The sequence below is a fragment of the Callithrix jacchus genome, chromosome 6 (genome assembly GCF_049354715.1).
Source record: "Callithrix jacchus isolate 240 chromosome 6, calJac240_pri, whole genome shotgun sequence".
Classification (NCBI taxonomy): Eukaryota; Metazoa; Chordata; class Mammalia; order Primates; family Cebidae; genus Callithrix; species Callithrix jacchus.
The window spans coordinates 67,243,042-67,264,908 of record NC_133507.1 but is presented as its reverse complement, the minus strand read 5'-3'; the positions used below and the strand labels follow the sequence as shown (position 1 = coordinate 67,264,908).

The 21,867-nt window shown below is 33.3% G+C and overlaps 1 protein-coding gene across 6 annotated transcripts in view; it reads right to left on the bottom strand.

Annotated features, from left to right (window-relative positions):
- The window catches only part of KCNH7 (potassium voltage-gated channel subfamily H member 7), a 508,532-nt gene that overhangs the window by 66,723 nt on the left and 419,942 nt on the right, over positions 1-21,867 (bottom strand). For all 6 annotated transcript variants that reach the window (XM_035304671.3, XM_035304674.3, XM_035304672.3 and 3 more), the window contains 2 exons: positions 18,499-18,924; positions 7,259-7,658 (listed from right to left, as the gene is read on the bottom strand). In XM_035304671.3, coding sequence (XP_035160562.1) covers positions 7,259-7,658; positions 18,499-18,924 — 826 coding nt within the window. The remainder of the gene's footprint in view (positions 1-7,258; positions 7,659-18,498; positions 18,925-21,867) is intronic.

Sequence of the window (21,867 nt, the reverse complement as noted above, 5' to 3'; positions counted from 1 at the left end):
CGCCTCCGGGGTTCAGGCAATTCTCTTGCCTCAGCTTCCTGAGTAGCTGGGATTACAGGTAGGCGCCACCATGCCCAGCTAATTTTTTGTATTTTTAGTTGAGACGGGGTTTCACCATGTTGACCAGCATAGTCTCGATCTGTTGACCTCGTGATTCACCCGCCTCGGCCTCCCAAAGTGCTGGGATTACAGGCGTTAGCCACCACGCCCGGCCCTACTAGCTTCTTTAAAATACAAGCTTGGATTTTTTTATTTTAGATTTCCTTTTGAAATAAAAACACTTAAAGCTATGGATTTATCTCTAAAAATGCCTTAGGTGCTCTATATGAGTTTTGATACATTTTATTTTTATTTTCATTAAGTTAAAAATAGTTTGTAATTTTCCACGTGATTTCTTTTTTAAACTGAGTTATTTGGAACCTATTTCCAAACATTTGGGGACCTTCTAAACATCTATCAGTTTTTCCTTCTATTCCTTGTCCCCTTCCTCTTTTTTCTCTTCCTTCTTTTATTATTGATTTCTGGTTTCTCTATGGTCAGATAAGTACTTTGTATGATTTTAGCATTTTCAAATTTATTGAGACTGGTTTTGTAGCCCAGCATATGGCTTGTCTACTAGTAAATGTTCCATATGTGCTAAAAAAGAGCCTGTATTCTGCTAGGATTTTATAATTGTCAATATGTCAAGTTTAGCTGAGAGTATTATTTAAGTTTTCTATATTTTTATTCGTTGGGTCTATTTATTCTATAAAACACTGAGAGAGGAGTGTTAACATTGCAAACCATAATTATGAATTTTCTACTGTGAATTTGTTAATTTCTCCTTTCAGTTACATCAGTTTTTGCTTCATGTAACTTAAAATTCTGTAATTGAGTATATACACATTTAGGATTGCTATATTTATCTATTTTATCTTTGGCAATAGTATTTGTTCTGAAGTTAATACCACTACTTTGTCTGAAGCTAATACTGCTCCTCAGATATTCTTATGATTAGGATTTGTATGAACATCATTTTTCATCTTATTTTTATGCTTTATATTTTAAGTATGCTTTCTTTAGACAGCATATGGCTGAGCCTTATTTTTTAAAATACTCTTGATAATTTCTCCATTTCAGTAAAAGCATTTAGATAATTTACATTTAACATAATTATTGATACATTTGGGTTTAAATATACAATTTTGATATTTATTTTCTGCATTTCCCTTTTACTTATTTCCTACAGTATTTTAGATTTATTTTTTTTGTTACTCCATTTTATCTTCCCTTTTGTTGTGTTAGCTATAGTTGTAGGATTTATAACATGCATTTTAAATTAGTCAACATACACTTTAAATAGCAAACTACTATGTCACAAATGATGTAGGATTCTCACAACAATATATACTACTATTTCTTCTTCCCATTTTTTGGTGTTATCATTATCATAATTTTTCCTTCTACATGTTATAAAACCTGCACATTCATTGATATTATTTTTTGCTTTAAAGAGTCAATTTTTTTAAAGATATTTAGAAATGAGGAAAAAGTCTTTCTTTCTTTTTTTTTAAATATACTCACACATTTACCACCTCTAATTCTTATTCCTTTGTGTTTATCCAAATTTTCATCTGGTATAATTTTCCTTTCACTTGAAGAACTTTATCATTTCTTGTAGTCTGCTCGTGAAGAATTATGCCATGCTTTGTCATTTTTGAAGAGCCCTTTAATTAAACAGATTCCTCTGTTGACAGATTTTTTTTTTCTTTAAGCAATATAGGATTTTGTTCCATTGTCTTCTGACTTTCATTGTTTCTAATAAAAAATCTATCAACATTATATTTTTCCTTTGTATAGGATGTGTTATTTTCTTCTCTAGCATTTAAGATTTGATTTCTCTAGCATTCAAGATAGGATGTGTCATTTTTTCTGTAGCGTTTAAGATTTGATTATGATGTGCTCCAGTGTGTTTTATTTATATTTAACCTGTTTAGGGTTCACTAAACTTCTTGCATATGTGGTTCACAGTTTTCATTAATTTTGGAAAAAGTTTTGCTATTATTTTTAAATTAAAAAAATTTTTTTGCTTGTCTTCATCATCTTTATAAATTCCTGTTCTATTTTACTTGATTTTTTTCCTGTTAAGAATCACATTTTTTTATTTCTTATAATATCTATTGAATTTTAAATAGATACTGGGCACTATAAAGTTAACATTCTTCAATGCTTGTAACACTTTGTTTGTCTTAAAAAAAAGTTAGATGTTCTTGCAGGAGTTAAACCACTTAGGAATCAGCTTATACCTTTTGAAGCTTGTTTTATAAGCTTTTTATGGGGCCTGATTAGCCCTAGTACCATAACACTATTTTTTTCTGAGATTTCTATCAAATACCCTGCATATTCAATAAGGGTTTTCCACTCTGCTGGTAAAATTTGAAAATCTCCCACATCTATGTGAGCTCTGGAAATTGTTCAGCTTATAGTATTTCTGGTATTTCTTTGCCAAGTTTTGGGGAGTTTTACCCCATGCATTCGTGACTTAGTATTCTTCAGTAGATTCAAAAGGATACCTATGTAGGTTTCTCGAGCTTTTTCCATAACTACTTCTCCAGTTGTCTGTCTTGCAAATTGCAGCATCTTCGCCTCCATGACCTCTGATCTTGGTGGGTTTTTTTGTTTGTTTGTTTGTTTTCTCAGTAAGACTGCTGGGGCCTGCTTAGGTTATTTCTTCCTTCTCTCTTCACTGTGGTCCAGAAAGTGCCTCTAGGCAGAAAGCCAAGGTAACCTGTATCCCATATTGTTTGTTTTCCTTCTTTCAGTGATCAAACTTCCCTATTAATTTCCCCGTGTCTGAAAACAATTGCCTTATGTATTTTGTTTTTAATAGAAAGAGAGTAAGGTTTTAGTAACTCTGTCATAAATGGAAGCAGAATTCCAGTAACTTTTTTTTATATGCTACAAAAATAAGAAATTCTTCCAATCAAGATGTTTGTCAAGCAGGTCAGAGATGAAATACATTTGCCTTTATTTTTATGGTTTATGTGTTTTAAAAAATTAAATATATATGTTTTATTTATGATATTTAAGGCATAAAATAATGCTATGTTAGAAAACAGGTATAAATATATAAACATCATTTATATTTACAATTATTTGATGATTTCACAGTCTTCCCTTTTTGATTTTGAATTATATACACTTTAAAATGTATATAATTATCTGATTACTGTACTCTGTAATAAACATAGTGCTATTTATCATGTGGATTATTTTAAATTGAAGATAGATCAGTTCTTTACTCGCTCTACACCTAATCTCTAATCCCTCAATCAGGGAACTGTAGGCATTGTTCTTCCTTTCCCCTTCCTTTCTTCTTTCCTTTCCTCCCTTCTTTTCTTTTTAATATAGCACTAGACTATTTCTATTGATTTATTAAGAATAATACATGTTTTCTGTAGATGAACTGTATCTTTTAAGAAAAAATGAAACACTCTTGTCAAATTGGTGATAGTGAGATACACCCTCATTCCACATAACATCATTTATTTGAATAAAAGACTTGGTTCTATATACCTTAATCCAAATGGAATTATGTAAAGTTTTATATCATGCAGGAAATACATTATAGGTACTCCTGGAGAACTGTGCCATGCCATAAATAAAGAGTAAAACTGGGACTTGAAATTTAGCAATAATAATAATACTGAAATATGTGTACCCAAAAATCTAAATATATTTGTAAATGGTGTGGTTTTATCTATGCACATACTTCTCAGACCCACTAGTGGCCTTCTTTCAGCCTGAAAAAATAAAACAACAAATTTGTTAAAAGGTTGTATATACACTAATTACAACTATGTGATTATCAGATTGAACTTTCCCAGCATCCCTGAGTTAAACTTTAATCTTTATTCTGAAAGAAAAATTTGAAGCTAAGTTGTAGAAAACAAGGCAATCAATCTTCTATCTCATTGCAATATAATTTAAGAAAACTAAAAATAAAACATTAAATGCAAATAGTAAATATCTAATGCATATAGATTTTTATACTTATATGCATTTTTAAAAGCTGCTATTTGCTATTTGCTGACTGTGTACAGCAGTACAAAATCCTCACAAGTGGTGTGGATTACTAAGTGGTGAACTGGATAATGTGCATTTTTAAACTTCTTTCTTAAAAATTCTAAGTTTCAAAATACAAGTTTAATAAAATATTATTAAAAAGATATTTTGCTATATATGTGTTTAATTAAGACCAAGTTTTTTCCTTGTTTGATACCTATGCAACTAAAGCTAATGACCCCATAAAGTGTTTACTAGTAGCTGTAATCACAAAATAGTTGGAACTGTGTTCTGTGCTCAGTCTCTCTGGAATGCATATTTCTATTTTTTTCTAGGAGGTTCAACTTCCATTTCTTCCTAAGTACAGTGCTACTTCTGTGTTTGAAGCCTAGACTTGGAATGAATTTGTAGAATGTCTCAATATTATTGAACTGTAATTTGCTTATACAAATGCTAGTAAAATAGAAACACTAAGAAATATGAAAAGTACATTTTACATAAAGTAGACAATAAACTTGGTGAATTTATATAAATTTCATTAATAGGGATTTATCTATCTAAGCCCATTTTATTATCATGTTGACACTTAAAAATCAACTATCAGGATCTATTTTCAACTTTCTATGCAATCCAAGGATGATGTTCTTTTTGAAGCTTTAGAAATAAATCATGCTTAAAATCCAAGATATTTTCCTCATAAAAACCCTCTGCAAACTAGGCATTGAAAGAACATACTTCAAAATATTAAAAACAATCTATTGCAAACCCTCAGCCAATATCATGAATGAGAAAAACTATGAGCATTCCCCTTAAGCAGAAGCAACACAAGGATGCCCACTCTCACCACTCCTATTCAACACAGCACTGGAAGTCCTAGCTAGAACCAGCAGGCAAGAGAAAGAAATAAAAGGCCTCCGAATACAAAAAGAAGAAGTCAAATTCTCTCTCTTTGCTGATAATATGATTCTATACCTAAAAACAACCCTAAGACTCTGCAAAATTTCTAGAGCTGATAAATTACTTCAGTAAAGTTTCAAGATATAGAATCAATGTACAAAGATTAGTAACATTTCCATACACCAATAATGTTTCAAATCAAGAATACAATCCCATTTACAATAGTCAAAAAATAAAAGATCTAGGAATACATATAACCAAGGATGTGAAAGATCTCTACAAAGAGAACTACAGAAGACTGCTAAAATAAATCATAGACGACACAAACAAATGGACAAACATTTCATGTTCATGAATTGAAGGAGGCAATATTGTTAAAACATCCATGCTCCTAAAGCAATTTACAGATTCAATGCTATCCTATCTACCAATGTCATTTTCACAGAATTTCAAACAACTAATATGAAATTTATAGAAAATGAAACAGAGCCGGAATAGTCAAAGCAATACTAAGAAAAATAAACAAAGCCTCACATTACCTGACTTCAAACTATACTATAAGGCCACAGTAACCAAAACAGCATGGTAGTGGTACAAAAAAACAGACACATACACCAATGGAATGGAATAAAAAACTCAGAAATAAAGCTGCACACCTACAGCCATCTGATCAACAAAATTGACAAAAATAAGCAATGTATAAAGGACTCCCTATTCAATATATGGTGCTAAAACAGCTAGCTAGCCATATGCAGAAGTATTGAACTGGGCCCCAATCTTTCATCATCTACAAAATTTAAATCAAGATGGATTTAAGATTGGAATGTAAGACCTCAAACAGTAACAAACCTAGAAAAAAACTAGGAAATACCATCTGTATAACAGATGCTGGGGAGGCTGTGGAGAAAAGGGAATGCTTATATGCTGTTGGGGAAAATATATATCAGTTCAGCCACCATGGAATGTAGTTTGGAGGTTTCTCAAACAACTTAAAACAGAATTATCATTCAAGCCAACAATTCCATTACTGGATATACACCTGAAGAAAACAAAATCGTTCTACCAAAATACACATCCTTTTGTATGTTCACTGCAGCAGTATTCACATTGGAGAAGACATGGAATCAACCTAGATGCCCATCAACAGTGGATTGGATAAATAAAATGTAGTGCATATACAATATGGACTACTATGCAGCCATAAAAAAGAAAAAAAGCATGTCCTTTGCAGCAACATAGATACAGCTGGAGGCCATTATCCTAAGTAAATTAATATAGGAACGGAAAACCAAATACCACACGTTCTCACTTAGAAGTGGAGGGTAAGCATTGGGTACACATGGACATAAAGATGAGAACAGAAGACATGGGGGACAAGTAGAGTGAGATAAAGGGAGGGAGGCAAGGACTGAAAAACTACTTATTGGGTACTATGCTCATGACCTGGGTGATGGGAATCATTCATACCCCAAACTTCAGCATCACACATTATACCCATGTAACAAACCCACACACGTAACCCCTGAATTGAAAATAAAAGCTGAAATTATTTTTAAAAAAATGTAAAAAAATGAAAATAAAAATCCATCATGCTTTTGCCAATTGCTGCCTGGAAATAGCAAGTTTACCTTCAGTGGTTACACAGTGTGATTAAAAAATACATGATAACATTAAAACAACTCTTAACAAAGCTTTTTTAATTCCAAAGAATATATGTTATGAATGATGCTCATGACAGTAACTAATCACTTAGGTCTTGACATAATGTCACTGGAAAAGAAATGTTTTGTCAATGATGGGGGAAAACTACATGTATATTATGTATATATATGTATATGTATGTTGCATGTATATATTTATATATATACACATACACATGTATATGAAAGATCTTTTTCTTGTGATAATTGTTGTGATGATACATATGATTAATACTTTTTATATTTATAAATCTATCATGCAGTGTAAATGAGTACTTCCCATTCTAATATAGCCTTAGCTTGAAATAGAAAATAACCATTGGTAATAAATTACGGATACTCTTTTTATAGCAGTGAAACTGAACTGCAAGTTTCAATTCCTGAAACGGTGTTGCTCCAATTTTATGCCCATAATTTTCTAAGGTTAAAAAAGACCTTTTGGTGTCTCCACTTCACAGAGAGATTTAGATTTGATGGAACACAGTACCCATATATGTAATCCCATTATCTCCTCAATTTTCTCTAATTTTTTCTTTGCCTTACTCTAAATATTGTAGAAATATTAATTTCAAGGTATTATTCTATCCTAATAGACAACAGAAGAGAAAGCTACTTACAGCCAATCAACATGACACAAATTGAAAAGATTTTCTCCGAATTCGTGTTAGGAGATACATTCCCGAATCCTACACTGGTTAAACTGCTGAAGGTAAAATAAAGTGCTGTGACGTATTTGTCTTTAATGGATGGTCCAGAACTTGAGTCACTGTCATTGTAACGTTTCCCAATTTGTTGTCCTAAGGAATCCAACCATCCGATTTTGTCAGTCAGATAAGGCCTTTCTACATTCCCAATCGCATACCAAATGCAAGCCAGCCAGTGAGCAATCAGGGCAAATATGCACATTAGGAGCATTAGAACAGCAGCGCCATATTCTGAATATCGATCCAGTTTCCTGGCCACGCGCACCAGACGAAGTAGCCGAGCAGTCTTCAAAAGACCAATTAATGTTGTTGTCTGCAGAAATAAATGTGCACAGTCAAAAACTGTTGGTAAACAATTCAAAGTACATTTATGTGAAGCGAAGTGGACAAAAACAGCTTAAGACAATATGGTAGTATTAAGGAAAACTGCCTATTTAAATTAAGTATTAAACTTAGTTTTGTTTTTATTTTAAAATGTGATACCTGCTTTGGAAAATACTTTGAAAGTACATGACACGTTAATTCAGTATCATGACATGAAAAACCCATGGAGCAGAGGATCTCTTGTTTTATATTCTAAGTACTTTGCATAACTCCTGTGACTCGTTCTTTCACCAACATACATTCTAGTGTGTTACTGTATGCCTACTAAGGCCACACACTGGGTTTACAGTGTTGAACAAACAGACGTGGTTACTTTCCTAATAGAGACCGTTATTTAAAAGACAAAGGGTCTAATCTAATGAAGAGAAAACAAGATCACAGTCTACTGAGGAGAGGTAGATTTTTAAAAAATAAACAATTTCAGAGAGAGAAAAATGCTATGATTATAGTAAGCAGATAAATATGATAGAGGGTATTTGGAGGCATGGATTGGGGTAGAATCTGCTTTAAAAAGAAAGGCCAAGAAGGGCCTTGTGGAGGAGCTGACATCTGAGTTGAGAATGATCTGCATAATGAGAAGGAGCAACTCAAGCCCCTTCTTCCCATAACCGTGGGAACACTTACCAGATGACAGCATGCATGAATGAGGCACTATATTTAAATGCATTTTTTTTCTTCTTAAATGTGCTAAGCTGAGAAATTATTTCTTGATGTTCCAGTGATATTATAGTTGCATTTTGCTTTTGGCTATGATATGTGTAACTAATTGGGTGATTATTACTGACCAGGTATCTAATGATAGAATACTTCTATAATAACAGGATACTTAACTGGTTGTTTGGACTTCAAATCTGATAAGCACAAATTACAAGTTCATTTCTTAGGTTTCCTAAATAATGTCAGCTATAAGTACTATATAATTCACAGGGCATATAATTATTGCATAGTAACATGGTGTTTACCAATCAATTATTCAGTCATTTTATCTGTTCATTGTTGCTGCTTATTTCCCAAAGCACATCCAATTATCTTAAGAACACTTACATTTTCATTGAAGAAATAGCACAAGGAATAACTACCACACCGTATGTATTAATATTGATGATGACAAAGGAGCAATAAATATTAAAAAAAAATTCATTAAAATGTTCTGGCTGGGTATGGTGGCCTGTGCCTATAATCCCAGCACTTTGGCAGGCTGAAGCAGGAGGATTGCTTGAGCCCAGGCATTTGAGACTGGGCAATATAGTGAGAGTCTGCCTCTACAAAAAATAAAATAAAATAAATCAGCTGGATATGGTGGATGCCTGTAGTCCTAGCTATTCTGGAGGCTGAGATGGAGTATCACTTGAGCCTAGGGATTTGAGATTGCAGTGAGCTATGATTGCACCATTGCACTCTAGCCTGGGCAACAGAGCAAGACCCTGTCTTTTAAAAAAATGTTCTATTAAGTGTTTTATAGTTTCTTGTTTTCCCCTTGTGCCTTAGTGATCACAAAGGAAAGGGGACTTAGTCTCCCCTGAATTATCCTCTGTTAGTATTGAAACAGAGCCTGAATAGTCAAAGCAATCCTAAGAAAAGTAAACAAGGCTGGAGGCATCACATTACTCAACTTCAAACTATACTATAGTATTGAATCCGTTAAAGGTGAGAGGAGTTTGTGTAATTGACATGTATTTATCATAACTGGATAAATTGGAAGTCAGTATTGGAACCCTTTAAAGGTGAGAGGAGCTTGATACGTATTTATCATAACTGGACTCTGGTCTCTACTTATTTGGGGATGTTTAGAGAAGTGAATTTTATCTTTCTCCAATACTGAGTTAATTTTTTAGAGTGCAATGAAGGTAATAGCGTTTTTTTCCCCTTCTTTATAGGTTTAAAAGTATATTTCTTCCCTATGAATGAATGGAGGGTTTAAATTACTATTGTCTGGATCCCTAAGAGAAAATCAAACGTTCAATATAGGTATTATTAATATTTTAGCTTAACAGTTATGTGCTAGGACTTTGGAATAAACTTATGTTTGAATTCTTCCTCCATACCAGTGTATCACCTTGGACAAGTTATTCATGTAATCTCATACTTCAGTTTCTTCATCTGGGAACAAATAATAATGCCAATCTTACAGAGTTACAGATAATACCAATAAATAGAAATTCTTTGTATTTCTATCTAAACATCCTTTACAGTTTTCTTTCCATCAATAAGCAGGAACTTTATGATGTGAAATGAGTTGATAGGACTTCCATCCTTTTAAAATGCAATACTTTGACATCTGGAATCACATGTGAGGAACTTTCCATTCTGGCCTTGCAGCTCCTTTTAGGAAATGGTAAGAACATTGAAAGACAGAGACCTCACGTGGGCACACTGACTGCTGAGACTCTAACAGGAGTCACCCTGGTTCAACATTTCACCACTTTTACACAGCCCGGCTTCCTGAGAAATCAGAAATAATTGTGAATTATTGTTAAAAATTTTCTTGTTTTTGAAGCAAAATTTCTCTCCAACTCTCAAAATAAATGAAGCATAATAATAATTCTTTAGGTAGTTGGTTAAATGAAGTGAAAAGCTTTAAAACAAATGAGCTGTTTTTTTTAACATGTTGTGATAATAAGTATTAAAGACTCTGCTGGTTGTAAAGATGGTAGAGTAAAAATGGTATTATGATAAGAAAAGCAATGAAATTTGCTGTGCATGCAACCTTCCTTTTTGCCTTCCTTCCAAAGAAATCTCTGACACTGCTTCTAGCATTCTATCAAAACGAAGTTAAAATCTATGTAACAGTAAGTCCTCTAAGCAGATAAATCAATATAACTTACATAATGACATACAAGTGACATCTTTTCTGGAAAAAGAAAGTTTAAGATATATGGGACATGTTGAAGTGTCAACATGTATGACAGTATTCATACTAAATAATTGCAGAAGTAATGAGAGAGCCATAAAGGAAGGGGAAGAGGAAAAAATTACTAAGTAGTAATAATACCTCTCAGTTGCATTATAAGGATGTGAATATTGACTTCAACAGTCAAAGCTGTTCTCTTGTGATTCTGTCACATGTACCCCAGCATAACTACATATGCTGGCTTGATAATGTAACAAATGCCTTGACCTTACTTCTATTGTTATAAAATTGTGGCTAACTCAACTGGGCACTCTTTGTTAGCTACAGTTGTGTATAACACATCTTGTAGATGATACACAAGATTGCAATAACTCTTTCCTGCTTACTAGTTTAATATTGCTTTAAAAACTTAAAGTGTATTGCCCCAGATTGCACAATAGAGAGAAGTGATTGCACTAAAATCTAAGAGACAGTAGACTTATAATAATTATCAATCTTCTCCAGACAATTTGTTATGAACTCTTTTTTTTTTTTTTTTTTTTTTGAGGTGGAGTTTCGCTGTTGTTACCCAGACTGGAGTGCAATGCACGATCTCGGCTCACCGCAACCTCCACCTCCTGGGTTCAAGCAATTCTTCTGCTTCAGCCTCCCGAGTAGGTGGGATCACAGGCACGCGCCACCATGCCCAGCTAATTTTTGTATTTTTAGTAGAGATGGGGTTTCACCTTGCTGACCAGGATGGTCTCGATCTCTTGACCTCATGATCCACCCACCTCGGCCTCCCAAAGTGCTGGGATTATAGGCGTGAGCCACCGCGCCCGGCTTTGTTATGAACTCTTAACCCCATTTCTTAGTTTAATAAGTCATCTTTATGTTACTTACAAGTGAGAAAGAGCATCAACAACTACCTTATTATATTGTGCTAAGATCAGAATTTGACTGGGTATAATTGTTTTCAGAATGCATAATTATCTCCCAGTGCATCTAATTTCATGTAATATCCAGTCATTATGGAAATCTCAATTTTTTGATTTTTGAAAATTAACAAATGTAACTATCCATAAACCTATTCACAACAATTTTAAAAACTAGAGAACTGTCTCTTAGATGGTATTTCTTGAACATTTCACTGGTAATAGAAAAATATTGTCTGCTTATCATTATTCTTGGAAGTGACTAAAAAGAGCATAAAAGCTCACTAGATGGCAAAATATGGTTATTGTTATAAAATAGAAACACATAATAAAAATAAAATATAAAAAGAGGTAAGTCATTTTGCAGTACATTGAAGCAAGGCACTTGTTTTCTAGTCCTGCCACTAAGTGTGGCAAAGGGGACATAATGGACTCTTAACAACTCAAGTCTTCACCTGCCAGCTCCCGTACCATCTCAGAACTCAACTCATTTATTGTGATTGAGTAATTTTCCAGCTCTTTTTGCCAAAATGTCACAGTAAAGAAGAGATATGTAAGATTTTTATTTTTAATGCACCTTGTCAATATTATTGTTTTTAATCTAAAATGACTCTTCTTTCCACAAATTCAATTTTTCATTTTGCTGGGTGGCTGATTAATATCAGTTTTAAAACTTTAAAAACATATCCACATCCACTGTTTACTAAAGCCCAAGACACCATCTTATACTGAGGTAGAAGTTAGTTTACTTTATTAAGTATTTTAATTTTTAAACTAAACATTATATATATATATTTTTTTCTAAACAATTGAAGTTATGTATGTATATGAGATACTAGGTCCAGACTCAAGACCACCATGTGATTTTTTTGTACATATTTTACAATAAATAGATTAAGATTCTCTCTTCATGCCAGTGGAATTCTTTTCGAAGGCTTGAAATTAGAATAAGTAACTTCTTATCAGTATTAAATAATTTTCTACTCAAGAATAAATTGTCTACAGTTAAACAGAGAAAGACTCACTAATAAGAAAAAAATCTTTTGTTCAAAAATATTTAAAAATTTTTGAAAAATAATTATGCATATTTTTAGTAAACATTTTTAAGAATCTTATATTTAAAATATATTATTTCAGAGATTTACTCTCTAACATCTTTGCCTATAAATAAGTGAAATAATTATTCTTCTATAAATAAAAATTCATAAGTATGTGATCTTTGGTTCCATCTGCAGGGTTGACAGAATGATCCCTGAAGCTTTCTACTTAATCTATCATTTGTCCTTTCAATAAATATTTGGGTTCAAATAGGGAAATGTTAACATTTAACAAGTAATAAATTTTATTACTCTACATTCACATTTTGCTTTAGATTTCATTTCAACTAATTTTCTCTAAGTTCTGGTATTTTTATACATCATTCAATTATTATTTGTCTAATAAATCTCAATAATATTGGAAAGCAGTTTCTAGTCCTTTGTTCAGCTTGACTATACCATTGCAATATTCTAAGGACACATTCACTAATACAATCAAAGAGATACATTTTGAATGTGTCTGGAAGCTTGGGGAATTATTTAGATTGTCATTTATTTATGGCAAAACTCACAAATACTTCTAACATATAGCTTCTAAAGAGGAGATTTTTACAACTTCACTGGGAAAGTCATTTCAATATTTAACAACCTTTATTATTGAAACTCTTTTATTTTTGTTTTGTTTATAATTAACATTTTATTTTTCTGCAATTTGAACTCACTTTGGCTTTTTCTACCGTAAGAGAACACCGACCATTGAATGATTCTAAACAGTAGTATGCAAATGTTACACCAAATAAATAACTAGGGATGGAATTTTTTAAATGATAATTTGACTTTTCCTGAGAAATATTTTACCAATAGTTATGTTTTATGCCATCTCTAATGAGTATAGTCAACCAATCACATACAAATCAACAAATGATAAACTAAAAGCAAAATAATTTTTCCATTGGGGATCTTATATCTCTTACACATCATCTCATACATTTATGACCAATAGCTCCAAATATAAGCCAATAGAAACTTCTGTCTAAACTCCCAGAAACTAAGGAGATTTAGCAATTTTATGTGTAATCATGTATATGTATATGTGTCCTCAAAATGTGATTTGTTCCTAAAAGTTGAATATGATTATTTATGTCAGATGTTTTAGAAGTAAACTAATGACATCTATTGTAAAGCTCAAGTTCAGCTGTGAAAATGATCAGAGTCTGCACACAGATGCCTGCTAAGATTTTTCTTGCATCCATTTCACAATTCATCTATCAGACTAATAAATCAAACATATCATTAATAGGAAATCCTCTTATCTATTGGAATTTTCCTTCAAAGAGCACGGTAATCACTTAGGTTTCAAAGGTCTTTCTTGCTTGTATTCAGTATTCAGAAAAAACAGTAATGTGTGAAAGGAGAAGGGCCAATGAAGCAAATAATGAATTGCAAGAATCTTAATTTTCTGGGGAGTAAGAGGTTAATGAAGCATGTAATGAGCAGAATTTTATAGATTTTAGCTGTTAATATCTCTGAAATTAAGATTTGCCACAGATGAGCTAAATATGGGAAAATATGAGGCAGATAATAAAAAGTTAACTTTCTGGATACTGAGACAATAGCATTCTTCCTTTGCACCAATGATACAGAGAAAATTTCTCAGTGATTGAGGTAATGGGTTGTATGATGTTTGATGATGCAAAAATTAGGAAAGAGAGAATCCTTCTATTGTCTCTCTGGACAACATTATCATCAGGAAGATATTAATGACAGAGGCAAGCCTAGTTATTGCCAGTATTTATTTTCTTCAACATGTTTTTAACATTATAGAAGATCCTCTATTGTAGGTGATTTCTAATTATGTAGAAAAAAATTAAATGGTTATTTAGAAAAATATGAGCAGTTGTCCCATGTCTTCTTTGGTAAAAATGTATATGACAACATATTCTCTTAGCATTTATTAATACCTTACATATATTATATAATATAGATATATTTGAATCTTTTTCTAGGGTTGAATGTAAATAAAGTAAAAGCATTACAGTAGCTTAACATATGAAGAAATTGGCAAAGAAGACATTAATGTTTGATTGACATTGACAAAATTACATTTTCTAAGCTCATCTGCAATCCTGCAATGGATAGAAAACATTTTAGGCCCGGGCACAGTGGCTCACGCCTGTAATTCCAGCACTTTGGGAGGCTGAAGCCAGTGGATCACTTGAGCTCAGAGTTCGAGATCAGCCTGGGTAACAAATTGAAACTTCTCTACAAAAATTACAAAACTTAGCCGGGTGTGGTGGCATGTGCCTATAGTCCCAGCTCCTCTGGAGGCTGAGGTAGAGGATCACTTGAGCCCAGGAGGCAGAGGCTGCATCAAGCTGAGATCACACCACTGCACTCCAGCTTGGGTGACAGAACAGGAACTTGTCTTACAATTAAGCAATTAAGAAATTATGACTGTTCTTATAACTTGTTGAAAATCACTCTTAATTTGTTCATTTATGTACTCACACATTTATTTATGTACTTATGCATTTATTTAGTAGAAATATTTATCTATGAACACATGAAAGACCTTTCCTGGGATTCCTCTTTATCCCAGATATGGCCACTGGATCTTGTTTGTCTAAACAACAAAATCATCCCTGCCACTTTAAAAAGTGTAAGTTTTAAGACTTTATTTTAAACCTGTCAAATATGTGTCTCCAGACCTATAAGAGATCCACACATGAAATTGATACATGGTTCTTGTACAGAAGCTGATCCAAACCAAACTTTGCCAAGATTATATCTAACTTTTAATTAATGGATCTCATTTCTCTTCTTATACTCACATATTATCTTTCTAGGTGCTCATGGAGTACTTGACTGCCTACATGCCACCTGTAGTTGAATAACCAACAGTCATCACAAATTTAAGGTTGCTAATACAGGAATTTCTTTCCCACAACACAATTTTTCTCCCCAAGGATTTTCTATCTGAATAAATAGATTACCATTTATAATTTTGCTTAGGCAACTCTTCTGTCCTTCACCAAAGGAATGTTTCAATAAGAATAAACAAACAACAAAAAATGTTTGTACCACCCTTAATTCTGCTCTTTCTCCTACTCTTCCATTCAATACTTAATCCATCAACAAGTCTTGGCAGCTCACCTCCAAAATATATCCCCCATTTCTTTACTTTTCTTGATCTTGGTTGCTACCAAGCTGTTGTTTTGTCCTACATCACATCATGTGCTCTGAACTGGTTCCCTGCTCCTACCCTGACTCTCCAATATGCAGATGACAGCCTTTGTAGTCTTCAAAATGTCCATCATAGAATATCATTCCCATTCCAAAGATTCCATTGCAGCGAGCATAAATAAGAAATTCTACATCTCTATGTGATTCGGTCCCTGTCTCTGTCTCCTCAAACCATAGCATTCCACCTCTTATTGTGTGGTTCAGCCTGGCAGCCACTGGCCAGTTTTCTGTTCCTCTACCACAACAAACGCGCTTCCCAAATGTGACATTTTCACTAGTGTTTCCTCTTCTATGTAAAATGCTCTGCACAGTGGTCTCAAGTGGATGGTTGCTCCCTGTCAAGTCTCAACTCAAATGGCCTCTCCTCATTGGCCTTTGGTAACTTCCAATTCAAATTAGCCATCCATCCAGGTCATTCTCTATCATATCCACACATTTTGTTATCGTCACATAATTTACTCTTTCCTGAAACTATCCTGTGCTGTGTTTGTTTATTAACTGTCTTCTGCCCTCTTCTATCCCCTACCCCCTCTTCCTTGATCCTAGAATGTAAGTTCCCGGAGAACGTAAATTTGTCTGATTTACTTCTGAATCTCAAAACACAAGACAGTGCCTGTCACTTTGAAGCATACCCAATAAAAACTTGTTGAATGAATAAAGTATCATTGACTAAGAGTAATGCAGAAAATAGGACTGAGCATATCATTGAACAATTCTAGTTTTCAACAGTCTCATCTGTAAAATGGGAATAGTACTTTAACTTCCTAGGCAGAGGATTGTACTAGATGATTGCTTGTGGTTACTTCTAGTTCTAAGATCTACATTGGCAGCAGTACTAGATTTTAATTTGGTAGTAACACATTATGTTCAGAATTTTCAGAGTATTTTAAAATTCAGACTTAAAATTTAAAAAACACAAACTTCTGAAAACTTCTTCCATTATACTTCTAAGCTTTTCTACAAAATCACTAGTGTTTGCTGTTGGTGCATACATTTTAACTTTGAAAGAATGAGGTTTTATTATATTGTTCATCAACATAAGCTTATTTTGTGTAATGATATGAATTACCTATTATAAGAAACTCAAAGATATATATTAATAAAGAAGTATTTTACTCTCTTGTTTTTTAGTTAAAACCCAAAGTTAGGAGTAGCTAACATTAAGAGTTCAGCTAATTTAAGAACAGCTGATTTTTAAAAAGAATTTTGCTAAATCACATGTATTATCTCATTAGAGTCTCAAATTAGAAAAAAAAATCGAGAAAAGAAGGTAATGTTAATTATCCTCCTTTTACAGATTAGGAAAGTCAGGTTTGGCACTTTGTTTAAAATTATAGAACCCAGGGTCTGGGCAAGGTGGCTCACTCCTGTAATCCCAGCACTTGTGGAGATCAAAGTGGGTGGATCATGAGGTCAGGAGATTGAGACCATCCTGGCTAAAACAGTGAAACACTCGTCTTTTCTAAAAATACACACACAAAAAAAATTAGTAGGGTGTGGTGACATGCGACTATAGTCCCAGCTACTCCAGAGGCTGAGGCAGGAGAATTGCTTGAACCCAGGAGGCGGAGGTTGCAGTGAGCCGAGATCACATCACTGCACTCCAGCCAGGGAGGCAGAGTGAGATTCCATCTCAAACAAACAAACAAACAAACAAACAAACAAACAAACAAACAAACAAACAAAACAAAACAAAAATGTAGCACCCAGGAAAAATGTATTGTTGCATTGCCCTCTTCTTAACTGACTCTTAGATTCATCAGCATGGTCTGTAGGAGAGAGTTTATTTCTAACCAATAAACAGATTTAGAAATAAAATCTTTTGGTTCCCCTTGGTCAAGGAGGATTATCTTATTCTAAAGCCTTCAATGGCTAGGAAGTAACCATTGCCAAGAGGAGTTGTTCTCTTTCTGGAGGAGAAGAGGCACTTGGTGCAAGGCAGGGTTCTTATGTAGAAAAAGACACAATTTTTAAAGATTCAATATACTGAGGTTATCTTTTTCAACCTATTCCCTTGGAACTACTTTTCAAGCATTCTCTAAATCTTTCCATTATAGAATTCAGAAAATTTATAAATGGTAAAAAATAGCAGCAACTATATGAAGTGAACTGTAGGAAAACTTAATTTCTTTTGGATCAAAGAGTCTTTTGAGGAGCTGATTAAAGTTCCTCCATGCCGAAAATGCACAATACATACACTTCTCATATTTTCTCAGTTTCCAATTTTATTAGGAATTGGGATATGCAAGAAGTACTTTCCAGGCTAAGTATTATTTAAGAGAAAGCATTTTTGAATAAGGCATTTCAGAAGGTGCCCTCTTCACATAATTTGAACAAAAAACAAGTCTCTGCTGTCTCAAACCATAATAATGAGTTAAGAAAAACAGAGACATACTTAATATTTGACAGTTTTACCCTGTGAAGTTAATAAGTAGAGATTTTTAAATCCTGGGAATGTGCCGTGTGCTATGGACCACTTGTTTCCAAGTTTAATTTGGTGGGTAAAGAATGGAGAGCGTTTTGCACCTCTTAGCAAAAAACAGAAAGAATTTGATTTGCAATGGCAAAATGATTTCATTTCATTCTTTAGCATCCCCAATTGAAAATTAATTTTATCTATGAGATACAAGAAGCTTGCAAAGCAACTACTCTTTGTGCAGTTAAAACAGATTCACTTTTATAATTGCAATCTTTCAGAAAATAAGAATCTTAAGCAGTTCTTACCTCATCAGAACCAGATCCAAAAATCAGCAAGTCAAAAGGAATTGCTGCAACCATGTCAATCAGGAACCAGCCTTTGAAGTAGTGTATTGCTATTTTGGCGGGATCACTTACCACTTCTTCATTCTGATTTACATATGTTGTTCTGAAGTTTATTAAAATATCTATGATAAACATAATATCCACAATCAAGTCTACCACATTCAAAGGGCTACAAGAATAGCCACATTCTCGTCTTTTCTGTTCTTCTCTGTCATTGAGGAGGAAGGCTGCAGAGTAGGGAGTAAATATAGCAGTGTATATGACCAACAATAGAATAAGCCAGTCCCAGACTGCCTTGAAAGGGCTGTAGTGCAATATCGTAAACTTGTTGATGCGTGGTGTCTGCAGTTTGTATTCGGGTAGGACGTCTGCTCCTAAAGAGAGAACCTGAACATGGAAAAAAAAAAATCATACATTACATAAAATGTCATTTTTAATTTGGTAAACCTACAAAATATTAAGGTAACTATAGAGTAAAATTTACTAGAGAGAATTCATGTAACTTGAAAGTATTCATGAAACACACACATACATTGAATAAACCCATATAAACTCCTATTATGCAGTATATTTGGCTCAAGATAATCACACTGGCATTTCTTGATAAATATCAATCTCACTAAAAAAATAATAAATATTGCTGCTGATATACAACGGAATGTTACCGTTTCCTCTGGAACATAGTACTTCTCAGATGTAAAAATACATGGCTGTTTTTAGAAAATCGTAAAGTTGGTTTTGATATATTAATAATGCAGTTTTCGAATCTAGGAAAGGATTAGTTGTGATGAATAGAAACAGTCTAGTTGGATCCATGGTCTCATTTAATTTACATATATTTAATTTATAATTAAACCTTGATACATTAAACTCAACTCATTCAAATTTTAATTAAGAAGAATCTTCCCACCTGCAATCTGTTTTTAACATTAGGGGAAAAAAGGAAAATGAGATTAAAATGAACACAAAGGAGGCTTTTCCTTAAAATGTTGAGAGAGAGTATTTGATATTCTGGGACACTTTCATTCCAATCTTCCATCACATTTAGAGAATTGCAAAAGGAAAATGCTACAAGGAGATGTTTAGAATACCGACCTGAAAATGTTGCAAGATGTTTAGACTCCAAGTGGTATTCCACTTCCAAAATTTATTCTACTTAATAAGGCATCAAATGAACTAAAACAGTCCACCTTTTAGAGTTTTAGTTTACTTGAAAGCTAAATGACAATTTTGTCTCTACCAAGCAGAAAAGTACATAATTTAGTGATTTAAGGCTAAGTTTTAAAAACAAAAGTCAAAACAAAAAGGTTACCTAGCTACCCAGTAAAATGTAAGCCTTAATATATGTGTTTTAAAAGCTGAAATTTTGTAATGGCTCCACAGATGGCATATAGAGAGCCATTTAAAAAGGGAAATGTGGGTTATAATTTAATGCTATGAATATCCCAAACATATACACTGGCTCTATTTCAAAGTTAATTTCACTGAGTACATTTTCATAGACTAGATTCTTCTAAACACAATTAATATATCATCAGCTTTGCAGCATGGATCTCAGGTAATTCCCCTGAGAGAACCTGAAGAACTTAGTCAAGAGTGTTATTTCTGTGTTTTTGGCAATTCTATTTGTGTTGGTTTTAATTTGACTAAAATAATGAATTATGTCAGATGTAATTGAAATTTAATTCTTATATTTATTGTCATTTCTCATAACATTTTATCCCCATATAATGAGTTATCATTCCTAAAACTTTAAAGTTAAATAACTCCAAAAGAGATACAATATAACTTTTAAATATAACAAAAGATTCAGCTAAAATAGGCAAAGCTGCTTTTTGATAACTGTTAAACTGCTTTAACTAGTTTTGAATAAATTAATAAAGAATCTGACCTGACCATTTAATCAATCCACAGTACTTTGAACCAGCCAGTTTAAGAGAGAACAGGGCTTTATTTTAAGCTATTATGAGAAATGATGGAAGCTAATTATTAGCAAAAGAGCAATCTGGAAAATAAAGTGATTTTGTTATCTGTAAAATACTAGAAGTCCAAGATGATATATATATCATCTTGGACTTCTAGTATTTTACAGATAACAAAATCACTTTATATATATATATATATATATATATATATATATATATATATATATATATATATATGAGTTTCAAAATCCAAGTGGGAATAATTAGATTATTTGTCATTTTAGAAGTACAGATTAATGGAACTCTGATCCCATTATACTTAGTATGGAGGATCAGTGTGTGACATTTTGGTCTGTACAAAATGAATTACATCTCATTCCTTTCTAAAAAACCGTGACTACTCAGTCTATGAAAAGCAAAGTCTGCAAATTTATTTTGGCTTTCAATGTCATTGAAGTCATTTAAAATATGTACTCATTTTATCTTTCTAGTCCGTTCTTTCATTAGATTCCTCTGTGTACCCAGGGTACTCCAGCAAAACAAGACTAAAATTTTTGAGCCACTGAGATCTTTCCATATCACTAAATCCACAAATCTCTGTCATATAAAAAGGTATGTAGTCAATCAAAGAGGACAAATAAGTCACTTTTAATGACAGACACATTTGTGTGAGTTTGCTCACTGCTTAGGTGACAAACTTCTGTTACTAACCTCCCACATGAGGCAATTGCAATACCTCTTTCAGCAGGAGTATAAATTAGAATGCAAGCAGCATCTTGGAACTGTGGCTGAAAATCTTTCCATCTCACATGTGCAGACCTTCATTTAAAATTGAGATGATCACTGTGCTACAAGCTGGAGATGAAATATGGAGAAGATACAGTCCCTGAGATCATGGCGTTTGTCAGTTGGGAGATAGATGTGTGGGAAAATGAGAGTCCTCTTGGGGTCCACTTCACTCAGAGCCTGAGGTTGGTGATGGTGCTGATGGTGGAGGTGGTTGGTCTTCACAGAGGACTTTTGGGAAAAGATGGCAGTTGAACTGAGACTGAATAGGAGTCAGAAAACGACACAGGTAAGGGATCAGGAAGTTGGGAAGGGAAGAACATTACAAGCAGAGGGGACAGAAGGAAAAAGGGCAAGAAAGCATAAAATAATGTGCTGTGTGTTGGGGAATTGTAAACAGCCTTATATTTTGCTGAAGAATAAAATGCCAGGGAATTAAGGTTGAGGATGGCCATGGAGAGGGCCAGTTCTAGGTTGCTGAAGGTCTAATGTGACAGGATAGGGATCTCAGGCTCTGTACTTTAGGTCAACCTTCTCCTAGATGAATAATATACAGGCTCCTGTTAAAAGGAAAGACAATTATTGCAGAACCCCAATGAGGATTTATATTATTCTTGTT